Raw genomic sequence first — 13,034 nt, 5'->3', positions numbered from 1 at the left:
CCCAACAGGCCAAGCTTCATGTTAATGATCTGACCATCCTCTAGCCAGTACAACTGACCTCGTTGCCAATCCACAAACAAGTCGTTGATCTCACCACTTGCCTGGTACAACTGGTTTGAAGTGCTCTGATCAGGGAGTATAATATGGGTGGCACCAACAGAAAGTCCATCACAGGACACCCAATACACATTTCCAGTCTTCTGGTCGACTCTGACAGTGCACACTTTAGAGAACAAAAACCCAGTTCAGATTTTCAATAATGAGATCACCAATAACAAATCCAAGTAGTGCCACATACCAGGCGTTAGAGTTGGTATATATTCAGAGCGGCCCTCTCTGAGCAATCGAGCCTTCACATGGCCTGTAAGGTTGGCCCAAATCACCAATCCTCTTTTCCAATCCATGTCAAAAGTCTGAATATCCTCGTCAGAGAACATTGTAAATTTTACAGGACCATCTGTTGTAAATTCCAGTGTGTTTATGCTTGTTGGTGACGCATAGGCAAGTTTAAAACCTACCACATGAGAGAAAGGTTTAAAAGTGAATTTATTATTATTATTTTTTTTAAATACTAAAAAGTTCACCAATTTGTGTGGACAATTGTCATCATTTTCATTATACATGGATGAGAGCGCAAGCTAATGGATTAAGAGTCAATTTTATACTCAACATATTGAATATTTAAGAATAGCTTAGCTGCAGTGGATAATGCACACAATTCCCCATAACATACATTCACATGAACCATCCTGCACAGGAAGCTTTCCCTCAGAGCACGAGCAGGTGAAACCAGTAGGGCTGGTTAGAGAGGGCATGCAGAGCAGACAGCCTGACTTTCTACATGGAGAAAGACCTGTTGTGCACAAACACATTTACACAACAGTATTTCATGCATTCAGATCAAATAAAACCAAATGTACCAGTGAAGTAGACCTACCTCGAGGTTGCTGGAGTTCATGATAGACCATCATGGCTGTAAGTTCTCCCTTCAGAACAAAACTCTTTTGACTAGGCTGGTTTTCAGGGGCTTGCCACAAACGCCTGTCATCAGCCCAGTAGAACCAGCCATTGAACACAGCCAGATTCTGAGCGGTCCGTCCTTTAAAGAACTCACGAAAGGTGTACCGTCCTGTACCATCCACCTTTACTGTCTCAACTGACTGCAATGGTATTTGAAAATATTCAAAAACACCAAATATTACGTCACCAGATTGTCTTTAAAACGTACTTTAAAAGAGACTTGCTTGTAAACACTGGAGTTCATATAAATAAGTTAAATTATAATAAATGCACATAGATTCCTTATCTTAGTGTATCCTCATCTTACCAAGAGATACAATAGATTTAATCAAGTAAAAAGCACCTACCTTTTTAAAATCACTTAGCCAATATAACCTTCGGGCTGCCACATCTAATGTAAGGCCTCTCGGTGACTGTGCAGTGACGGCAACCAGTGAGGTCCTCAAGAAGCCATCCATCCCAGCTTTCTCAATAGTCATTAGGATTTTTGGTCCTTTATTAATCCAAAACATGGTGCTATAAAGAAATAGGAATAGTTGTAGATGTCTCAGCATATCTAGCCAATAAATGAATCACAAACATGCACACCTTTCAGTGGGAAGTAAGACCAAATCTGCTGGATCAGTATCTTTGGACATGACTAGGCCAACAGCACTACCATCAGATGCTCCAGTATAAATGCCTTTTAGCTCAGAGCTTGTCCAGTAAAGTTGTCCACTGAGCCAGTCAACAGCTAGAAACCTAATGCCAGTCTGACCTAAAGAGAGAATAATTTAGAAGACATTAAAAGTGCAGCTCAGCCATCCTGCAAACATGGTCATTTCAGACAAAATTAAAATATGTTTCACTGAATTATTAAAAGGGATACTCAAATATCTCGACATTCCCCACATGCACACAAGATGATACATATGCCACTAAACTGTAAGCCTTTACCCACTGCAATGTGTGTGGCTGTGCCCAGGTGGTATAAACCAAACTGAGTGACACTAAACTCATTACAGCCAGTGCAAGCAACCGCATTCCACTTTCAACTTAATATAATTTCACAATGTCCAATAGAGAGAGTTAATTATGTTATGATTAACTAGTCAATTTATCCATCACAACTAACCAGTTACTTGGCTGCATTAAATGAGCAACAAAAATCCTTTTGTACTAATCCAGTGTTTTCCTATGGATACAGCAATCCTGCTTTAGATTTTACACGTTATAAATCGGTCATTAAAACTTAAATTGAACCTTGTTTGCTGCTTAATTTTCAAATCTCAACCACCCAAATTGACATGAGGAAAACTTTTGCAGCACAGAATCATTTACATCATTTGCATGTGAAACTGTTAAAAATACTGCAACCATGGTAGACAACTCTTGTGATTAATCAGCCATCTGATTTTAGAAGTACATTTCCATAGCAAAACCATCAACATACTTCCAACAGCACAGACTGGGTCCAACTAACCTGAATAAATGACTTTGTTCTTCTGATCCTCTGTTTTATAAATGTTTCCATTCCCATCAGCCCAAAAAACAAGGTTCCTCGCAAGGTCAAAAGTCAGAGCCACTGGATTACTGTTAATCACACTGAGAGTCTTGAATGTTCGGTCCTTTACAGCAATCAAGCCAATAAGTCGCTTCTTGGTGGAAAGTAGTTTTGTGCCATTTCCTTAAAAAAAAGAAAAAAGAAAGAGTAAACTAAAATACATGACCATCAGTAGCTTATTGATGAATATATGATTACTTGACAGTACCTTGTGCTTGGCACACATTACCACCTTGTAGTTGGAAACCTGGGTGACATGCGCACTGAAAGGATCCTTTTGTATTAATGCACGTGTGCATGCAGGGTCCATAGGGCTGGGCACATTCGTCAATATCTACAGAGCAGGAAAGTCATCCACAGCACAAATGCATTAAAACATTACAACTGGGGCAATCACCACACTTTCAAGTGACTGTTAAAGCTGACTGGAAAGTAACACACCTTCACACTTGGCTCCTTTTGCAGATAGCTTCATTCCACTGGGACAAGAGCACGCTGCCCCCCAAAGCTGGTCAGTGCATGTGTGGCTACAGCCACCATTTTTCTCTCTACACAGCTTACCTGAAATGTGTTTCAACAAGAATGTTTAAAGATGATTGGACAGGAGGCGTTTACTCTCCCTGCATCAAGTTCAAACATAGGTCTTAGCTTTTCAGTCTGTGGGACTAATCAAATAAAAGGTCAAGTGCCAGTGTGGAAGTACGAGCCTATAGATGCCTTTATAGCCATGAATAATCCCTAAAGGTTGTCACCCTTCATGTTAGCTTCTTTTCCAAACCTTTCTTCAAATGGAATTTTGATACATCTGAACAAGTGAAATGCATTTTCTGATTTATTGCACATCTTAAAAGCAGAATTGTGTGCATGGTGGAAAAGAAACAAATCAGGCAGTCATACCACATGTAACAGGCTCATCTCTTCCATCAGGACACTGGGCAACTCCATCACATCTCTCTCTCAGAGAGAGACATGTTCCATTTGGACAGCGCACATTCAGATCTCCACAATGTCCTGGCACACAAGTTTGTACACCAGTTTTAGTATTAGCTAAAAAAAGGCATACAAATAATTAAAATCACTGAAAGAACACTGAAGCTCACCACAGCCTTCTTCATCAGAGTTGTCTCCACAATCATCAAATCCATTGCACTGGAGGCTCACTGGGATGCAGATACGGTTCTTGCATGTCCAGTCACCCGAGAGGCAGCCCACAAATCGACTGCAGTTTAATTCGTCAGACCCGTCTGGACACTGGGCTTGGCCGTCACACACTACTGACCCCCTCACACACAATGTGCCATCGAAACACTCAAATTCCTCTGGGGGGCAGGCTATAAAATATACATTTTAAAACAAAAAGTTAATTTTAGGTAAACCTACACCACTGGGGGAGTTTAGTAGTACAGTGAAATGAATAGGACTGTCTGAAATACATCAATTTGATAAAACTGCAATTGTCTAGAAAGGGGGCACTGTGGCTTAGTGGTTAGCACATTTGCCAAGCACCTCCTTGGTTGCAAGCAATAATGAAAATCACATTATAATGAATTTTAGTTTGATTTTAAACAGCAAGCCTGGTCCTACAGTAGTCTCTTTCCACCAATGGACAATGGTAGAACAGAGCCAATTAATAATAATCACAATTTTTAAAAGCAGCTACATAGTAGGTTCACCTGAAAAATCCAGCTATAAGCTGGTCTACACCATTTTTGGCAGTTTGTAAGTTATTTAGCAGAATTCTTCCCTTATTACCTATTAGAATTGATGGATAAACATTTGAAAACTTCTAACTGTCTTACTTAAATAAATAAAAACCTTAAAGCATTGGTAGCAGTGATACACAAACTTTCCTTTTTACCAGATAGTAAGGATGGTTTACCATTTTCACCAGCTTGGAATCTGGTAGCTGGATAGACAAGGCTGATCCCCCCCCCCAGCAGGTGATCAATTGCAAGCAGATTATTTGAGAAGTTGCCATAAATTCCAACCAATAAATAAATAAACAAACAAGCAAGCAAGCAAAGACCACATACAGCAGTCCATCTCATCAGATCCATCCAGGCAGTCACCTGCTCCATCACATCTCCATGAGCGGAGAATACAGGCACCATCATCACACTGCCAGTGATTATTGCCACATCTTCCAGCAAGCCCTGGAAAGTTTATATATATATATATATATATATATATATATATATATATATATATATATATATATATATATAAAAACAAAAACAAACAAACAAAAAAAACACCAGTCAGAACCACAGTGTAGAGGTCACAATATTAAATACACAACAGTGAAAATGTTAGAGACAGGCCTTGGGCCACCTGTAAACCTTTTCTGGCGCCAAAGTGCAAGTTCACGCGCACATTATATGGCCTCATTAGCATTTGTGGTAATAATTTTTTAAAAAAAAAAAAAAATAAAAAATAAAAATAAAAAAAGGCATACCAGTATGCCGGTTAATCAAAAACTCAATTAGTGGCAGTGTTCATTAGACGATTTTACGCTAGTTTGAAATAAAATACCTAAGCAAGTCACGTAACGTTGTAAGGCTCTCCAAACAAATTCAACATAGAGTAAACAATCTTAATTGACAACACGGCCTTCCCCCTCTTTTATATCTTCCCAAACTCTTCACGCTTTCTGGTATCTCTGTTACATATTAAGAAAACGCTGCAACATTTGTTACGTATTAACAGGAAGCTGTGAATAAATTATTATTATTATTATTATTATTATTATTTTACCTGTAATTAAAATTACACTGAAAACAGCGGCCAGTGCAGAGCGGTGCGGCAAGCCCATCCTGCGCCCTTGGGGTCAAACTCACCCAAGCTCTTGAGGAACCGCCTTTATGGGTTCATTACGATGGAAGCAACCAAGTCACGATATGATAGTGGGGGGTGCAGTACAACAGGCAGTCGGTATAATGGTATTGGCCATGATTTATTTCCTTTATTGTCATCATGGATTAAGGGATTTATGCAAAATCTTGATAGATAGATAGATAGATAGATAGATAGATAGATAGATAGATAGTGGGTGAAGTTAAAGTTGATTCTAGTAGCCACCAAGAAACTTGGTTTACTCCACTTAACTTTTACTACATCCACTATCTGTATTGAAGTGTATTGCTGCCCTTTCCTAGCTAGCTAGCTAGATGGGTATTCATGGAGTTCACAGACTACAAATATCTGACTAATGCCACAGACAGACAGACAGATATATATTTAATTGATTCCCTGGATGGAAATAAAATAAGATCTAAAAACACAAATGCCATGCATTATAATGATTTTCATATTTGCATTATAATGCAATTATAATGAAGTTGCATATTGTTATAAACCTGCTACATTTATGTTGTTTATTGGCTGACAATAGTACATTTTTGGTCACTTATGAAGCAGTCTCTCCTGGTCGATCAGAGGGAGCAGATAGGTCAGTAGGGAAATAGAGTTATACAATATTGTGATTTCTCAAAGAGATCTTTTGGTAAATACAATAACAGAATAACACTAACTCGATTTTCTCTATTTTATACCATACAAACTATATTTCATAACACATCACTTTGGCTTGGCCTAATTATTATAATTTTTTAAATCAATAATCCACACAATGTGCCACTTTTATTCCAAAGGTGAATGGTCGAATGTCTCTTTTTGTTTTTCAGCTGGTGAAAGTTAATTTTAGGTCACTTCAGGTTATGAAGCAGAGTTTACAGGGCGTTGACTGAAGGCTGATGCATGGACCCGAGCACTCTGAACAGCTGGAGATCGGATGGTTTCATGAGACTCCTGCATGCCCACAGAGTGTTTAGGAGTTTGCTAAAAGGAGGAAGCACATAATTAGAGGTAGACTATGAATTTAGAGCAAACCATTGGTTATTATTAAGCTTTAGAGCATCTTAGAAGCTGTTGTCTGGATGTACTCTGCCTTTACGTAAAATAATTTTCAATTATGATAATTGTCTGCAAAGGATGCAGTGAAATCACCTATGAATATGGCTCACAATGGACTAGCACAGTAGATGTATTTGTTATATTTTACAAGCATTACTCTTTGATTTCTGGAAAACTGATGGAGGTTTTATCTATTATGCTACCACAGTGGGACAACTCTGCCCCCTTCAGGACCTTTCCAACAATGCAAAAGGACACAATGGAATTAGAGATTTTTTTCGCATTCATTCATTCATTCATTCATTCATTCATTCATTCATTCATTTAAATGAACTGCTTTATCCTTGGCAGGCTTGCATTGGATCCAGAGCCTATCACGGGAACACGCTATGAAGTGGAATACACCCTGGATGAGATGCCAGTCCATGGTAAGGCACGACACATGAAAATCCACACTAACTATAACCCGACTCAACCTGGAGATGTACAGCAGCAGCACTACCTGCTGTATCACTGTGATGCACCATATACATCAGTATATGTTAAAATGTACTTACTACAAGTATGTTATTGTCACAGAACCAAACATCTTAGCCAGACTAAAGAAATATTATACGCATTTTCAAGAAACTACACAATATATCATTGAGGTGTGAGACACATACCACAAGGGGGAATTGGTAGATCCCAGCGTTGTTGACAGTGATTGGAACAGAGCTCTGAATCTCAGCATCTCTTGTGTTAAAGATTCTCAGGTACAGTTCTGCATTGTCCAGCTACAGTAAAAATAAGTACAATGATGAGAAAGGGTCTTTTTCCACCACTGTTGAAAATGAAAAAATATATTATGTTACATTTGAATTATGTCTAAGAAATATAAAAATGTGAACAAAATAAAAGTATTTGTGAAAAAAATACCGTAGCTTTAGTGTATTTACCACATTACCTGTAAACTCATTTATAATAAAAGACTTAAGTTATAATACAAAGGCAGTTGTTATATTCTATCAGTAAGCATTTAAAAAGTACTACATACTGTAATACATAAAACTACATACTGTAGCCCAAATACATTTGTTACACTATGTGCTATTCACAAGGTTTTGTGGTCAGCCACACATGTGTTTTGCCACTTCTTTTATAAGTGAATTTCGAGTAGACATACTTTCTTTTCTTTTTACATGAGGAAATGTTAATATTTAATGGTAATTGCCCGTATATAATTTCTTTACATTTGGTTAAAAATTATGTTGGTCCTCGAACAGTTCATGGCCCATTTGCCAAGAATGTTATAACAGGTAATTATGTATATATATTTGAGATAATAACTAAATGACTAGAGTATTTGTGGCTGAATAAACCTGTGGAACAGCATTGACTTCTGCCGTGGTCATTGAGGGTTTGGCTGGAAGCAGACGAACGGGAACTTTCCATCTCCCACTGATCATACGATTGTGATGGTCGAAGATATGGAGCTTCAGCCAGCCTCGTGGTGCTAAGTGTGTCACTTCATGTCCATAGATATCATAACCTCCTGATGCCTGCAACTGCATCACTAGAGCGATTGATGAAGCAGGCTGGACCCTGGTCAAGGAAAGACAAGTTAACCATGCAGTTTGACTTGATTGTCAAGACTTTTGTCACATGTTAAATAATTTGTGTGGGTCATTCCTTTTTAGTGGTGTCTTCTCATGTTAAAACAATTACAAAATCCAAAACCTTTCATGCAACCACATCACAAAAGCACTCTTGACTCTTTGCCCACAATCACCAAAGGTATGTTTAGAGAAAAAAAGCGCTGCATTTGATGAAAAGAACACCTTGTCAACTGTTAAGCATGAGGGTCGATCTATTATGCTTTGCAGTTGTGTGGCAGACAGTGGCACAGGAAACATTGCACAGAATGGTAGAATGGATTCCAGTGAATATCAGCAAATTCTGAAGCAAATGTGACACAGTCAGTCAAGAAACTGAAGCTGAAAAGAGATATGTAGAGAATATGTACGTACTGTAGTGCTTAAACATGCTGTGCATGCAAGACAGCCCAATAATATCTCAGAACTAGAATGTTTCTGAAAGGAAGAGTTGGTTAGAAGTCATTAAACAAGGATAGAAAGACTCCTAGCTGGTTATAAAACATGTTTGCAGTCTGTGATATATTCCAAGGGGGTGTCACTACGGTAAGTACTGACTTAGTAGGGTGTTCAAACTTTTGTCACCTTTTGTCAGTGTATATATGATTTGACCCTATGTACCTAGGTTGCACTTGCCAATTTATTCATTAAACCTCTATACTATACATTATTTTTTAAAAATAATTAAATTGGGACAACTGAATACATAAGACCTTATTTCTTCATCCCCACCTTTTACTTTCCACTCTGTTAGTTTTGCTAAAGGAATAAACCCTCTGTGTACTCTGTCATCACTTAAAATTTATCACATTTGGGTGGGTGTTTCAACTCAGTAATATGGCTAAGTCCTAAAACCCATTCACATTTGTCATCGTTTTAATGTTGTTGTTTTTTTTCCACGACACTCCGCACGTTCCAACCTGTTAGGCAAAATTACACCGGGTTTCAAGGATATTTCGTAATGTTTAAATACGTGAGATTGCAATGTAAAATATGTTATACCAGGTCAACCATTATTTTCCCACAGTGACTAAAGTTGCATGTGTCCCTAGTCCCACCTTGTTAGGCCAGTGCTTTTTCACCAAAATACACACCACATGTAAATATTCTTAAATTTGTGATTTGTTTTAAATAAAATGAGGCCAATTGCGCCATAAAAGTTTTAACAAAATGGTGTCACACTCATTATAGGTAACAGGCCACATTACTCTTAGACTGGACAGTTTAGTGACCAATAACACATCAACCACCCCTCTTAAATGTGTTCATTTATCTGTAAGATACATTCCAAATGCACAATTTTATTGAACATGAACAGATAAACTGCAATTAGACTGCAATTACCAAAGAAAAATGTATTTTCAAATAAAAAAACAAAAAACCTATGGTTTACCATACATAAGTTTTCACCCCCCATGAACTTTTCCACAATTTACAGTGTTTCCACAACTCAGAACTGTAATGGACTTAATTGGGTTTATTTATCAAAATGTTAGATTTGCTAACTGGTCCTGGCCTGTGGACCGTATATTTGACACCCCTGCATCCAAAAGGCACCGCATACAATAAGTGAGCCATGTACTTACTCTGGTACTGCTTGCATGCTGGCGAGGATTGCCTTTTGTTCTACACTGTGCTGAGGAGCTCTGACAGGATCACAGTAAACTGGGGGTAATATGGAGGGGCTTCCCAAACATACGTCCCCACTGTATATCCCTACCATCAGCCGACAAACTCTGTATGATGGGCACAAGCCCAAGAGGAAATCATAAAACACCACAAAACCTGTCCTGCAACAGGAACATAGAAAATTGAAATAATGAAATACATTGAAATACATTCCTTTGCTTCAATACTAAGAGATGCTATTGTTTGATTGACAATAGACTAACATTGGATCATAGGGACTGGGATACAAGCCATCTGATTTTTCCATGAGGTGTTTGGTTAAAGGTAGTGATCTGGGTTCCTCCTATGAAGATGGAGGTAAACTTTGAAAATCACATGTAACAGTAATAAAAGTAAAACTGCATGCAATTAAATGCTGTATATACATAAATCATGTGTGTTTATTTATTATAATTATCTTTTACCAAAGGAGGGAAGGTCACTATGGAGGGTGCCATTTTTCTGCTCATAATTTGCTTTCTCAGATGATTAATCTCAATCTCATGTTTTAACAGGTCAATGTCCATCTTTGTAGCTCTTAGCTCTGCGTGTTGCACTAAACAAAACAAGGTTGAAACTCTAAATATTTGCTATATGTACTGAATTTTTGAACATCATTTTAAAGAATCAGATCATTAGGGCTGGGCAATATGATGGTATAATATCAATACTGTGATAAATTATAGCACAATAACCTTCCTTTTCTGAGATATCAGGAATTGTAAGGATTTTTTTTATAACAAGTACAAACTCTCAATCTAAACTAAAACATTCCAAAATAAATATCACTGAACTTAGTTTTTTCTCACAGATTGTTAGCAAATTTAAATATCATGATACATATTGTGTATTGTAGAAACGTCTTCAATTATCATGATGCGATTTTGTTTTTGTCATATTGCCTGCTTCTAAGTCGGATATTACAGTGTGGAGTTGTTCTGGAGGTTCTCTTTCTGAACTCCAGTTTCATGATTTCCTCTTCCAAGCGCTGGTTTTCTAGCTCCGTGGACACAAGTTCTCTGCTCATATATCTTCTATTGTCCCTTTGACCTGCATAACAGCAAAAAACACCTATTATCTTAAGCGAGATGGTAGCATAATAGCAATATTATAAGTATGCAGGAGTGTTTGCTCTCACGTTTGGTCTTGGGCAGAGGTGCTTTCCCAGCCTGCGTTTCTAATTTTATGGCCGCGTCTAACAAATGCTGCAGGTGAGCCAGGATTTGAGGATCATTTCCTCCACTCTGGAGATAGGAGAGGCGGAGAGTACTGTGGAATAGATTATTGCATTACATTGATGGATACGTTAGATAAAGTTCCAGTTTGCTTCATGAATCAGTTCCACAATAATATGAGTCACATCAGTGTGGCTGAAACATAGATTTATGAGGAATCTTCAAGTACCTGATTTCTGTAGAAAGCACTCCACAGCTACAAACAGGTGTATATTTTTCTATTACTCTCTCCTCAATATTAGCTACATGCTGGTTCGCATCATTGCTCTGATGAATGTCGTGCCTATGAGATAATATATAGTTTTGTTATTGATGTCACTGTTTTATCTATACAATATAGGAAAAAATCTGTAACGTAATTGTTCTGGAAATACTTCAAGGAAAAATCCACCCTGAACAACTTGCATATTAATCTTTATTATTGATTTTGAAATTAAATTCTGTTCAGTTCTGATGCTGTTCCCTATAAGGGAACTCACAATACATACATAACTTAAACAGAGTGTTTGGGGTCAGGTTGAGGGGAAGGAGAAAGCAGCTTATCAAAGTTTTCATTGCCATTGTAGTTCACCTTCTAGGCAATAGTTGGCTCTATATGTTACAAACTGCTTCTTGAAATCAGGATGAGTTTCAAACCCTGATCAGCTCAGAGAACTAACCCATTCTGCTGTAGATTATCCATTAGAGTCTCCAGTAACTCTGTGTTTCTCTGCTCGTGCTCTTTCAGCTCTAACAGCATTCTCTCGAGTTCAGCCACTTTCCCATTTTGAGCAGCCAACTCTTGCAGCTTGTAATCAATCTCTGCAATCAATGCAGAAATAAATGTTGGTGCTTTGAAATAAAAGACAGATTTCTGTGTAGGCACATTCCCTGCTACACCCGATAAACATGCTTTTATGGGTCTTTAAAAATGTAGGGCTTATTATTCAGAATAAACACACACTTTTCCCTTTGCCAGGGCTGATTTTTAGTAGCACTCTGTATGATTTGTGTTTTTTTTCCTGTTCATTTTTAAAAGATATATAACAGTATGGAGAACTGTAATACCTTGTCTTTGCATGTCCAGTTGATTGTGCCCATCAGATAGCACTGCATTGCACTCATGAACTTCAGCCAGGTCTCCAGTGTAATGATCTTCTGATATGTCTGAGTGATCTGTCTGTTCAAACATGCACAGTGATTTATTTACCCATATCTATACTAAATTCACTGAAATTACAGTGAAACATAAGAAAACACAATTGAAAATTGGAGGTTGTGAAACATTTGCGGGATTGTTTATGCGTAATTCTCACTGGTTTGTTGTAAGGTTTAGTTTTAAGGTCATGTTGAGTCGTCTGTACGTTCTTAACTGCCTGAGTCTTGAGCATACTCTGGTGCTGCTGATGCCTCCTGATCTTTTCTCTTATCTTCTGACTCTGTATAAAGATTTTCCAATCATTATCACAGCAACACTGGAACCAAATTGTTAAAAATCTAATATTTTGTCTGTTCTTTTGTAACATCTTAATGATCATATAAATGCTGACAGATGATAGTGTATGCCTTTGTCTTTTCTTTATATAAAAGTGAACACAGTGCAAAATATCTACCACAAATATAACGAGAAACTATGTCTAAAATACCATAAAGAGCAATCCAGTAGCTATAAAGTTTAAAGTTTTAACAGAGTTGTACCTCTGATTGAGAAACTGCTCCAATACAAAACTTCTCCTTATGTTTCACCAGAAAATGCATGGATCTGAAAGTCATATTACACTTTGTACAAATTAATGAATCCATAATTTGGGGAAACAAAGGAAATAATAATAAAAAAAGAAGACGAGAAAGTATGTTGTGGAAGTTTCCAGGCACTTTGTGTGCTGAGCTGCTCCTGACAACCAGTAGCAGGGTTGCCATGTTCAACATATTCACACATAATTTTTTGCTTCCTATCAAAGTTAATAAGACAGAATAACTGATAAACACTGTTATTGATAAACAGGAAAGCGCAAAGTTCTTAATTCTGACAGACAAACATCA

General features: G+C 37.6%; 3 protein-coding genes across 3 annotated transcripts; all 3 read right to left on the bottom strand.

The window, feature by feature from the left end:
* Positions 1–90: 90 nt before the first annotated feature.
* On the bottom strand, positions 91–5,384 carry LOC128635237 (very low-density lipoprotein receptor-like). The gene is made up of 13 exons (XM_053687064.1): positions 5,318–5,384; positions 4,597–4,716; positions 3,664–3,894; positions 3,461–3,574; positions 3,005–3,124; positions 2,772–2,897; positions 2,483–2,686; positions 1,609–1,777; positions 1,368–1,536; positions 938–1,160; positions 734–853; positions 299–514; positions 91–125 (listed from the first exon to the last, which is right to left on the bottom strand). The coding sequence occupies exons 1-13, from the start codon at positions 5,373–5,375 to the stop codon at positions 91–93; spliced, it is 1,905 nt and encodes a 634-aa protein (XP_053543039.1). The 5' UTR covers positions 5,376–5,384.
* An 893-nt stretch (positions 5,385–6,277) lies between these two features.
* Positions 6,278–8,090, bottom strand: LOC128635236 (coiled-coil domain-containing protein 17-like). Its single transcript, XM_053687063.1, has 3 exons — positions 7,837–8,090; positions 7,141–7,251; positions 6,278–6,400 (listed from the first exon to the last, which is right to left on the bottom strand). Exons 1-3 carry the CDS (start codon positions 8,026–8,028, stop codon positions 6,278–6,280), a joined length of 426 nt encoding a protein of 141 aa, XP_053543038.1. The 5' UTR covers positions 8,029–8,090.
* A 2,497-nt stretch (positions 8,091–10,587) lies between these two features.
* LOC108276577 (uncharacterized) lies at positions 10,588–12,408 on the bottom strand. The gene is made up of 6 exons (XM_047160839.2): positions 12,308–12,408; positions 12,060–12,171; positions 11,672–11,813; positions 11,182–11,295; positions 10,916–11,046; positions 10,588–10,827 (listed from the first exon to the last, which is right to left on the bottom strand). Exons 1-6 carry the CDS (start codon positions 12,380–12,382, stop codon positions 10,649–10,651), a joined length of 753 nt encoding a protein of 250 aa, XP_047016795.2. The 5' UTR covers positions 12,383–12,408; the 3' UTR covers positions 10,588–10,648.
* Between the last annotated feature and the right edge of the window lie 626 nt (positions 12,409–13,034).

The sequence above is a fragment of the Ictalurus punctatus genome, chromosome 16 (assembly GCF_001660625.3).
Source record: "Ictalurus punctatus breed USDA103 chromosome 16, Coco_2.0, whole genome shotgun sequence".
NCBI classification, from domain to species: domain Eukaryota; kingdom Metazoa; phylum Chordata; class Actinopteri; order Siluriformes; family Ictaluridae; genus Ictalurus; species Ictalurus punctatus.
Note: the sequence above shows the minus strand (reverse complement) of the source record. Positions and strands in the feature narration are given on the sequence as shown.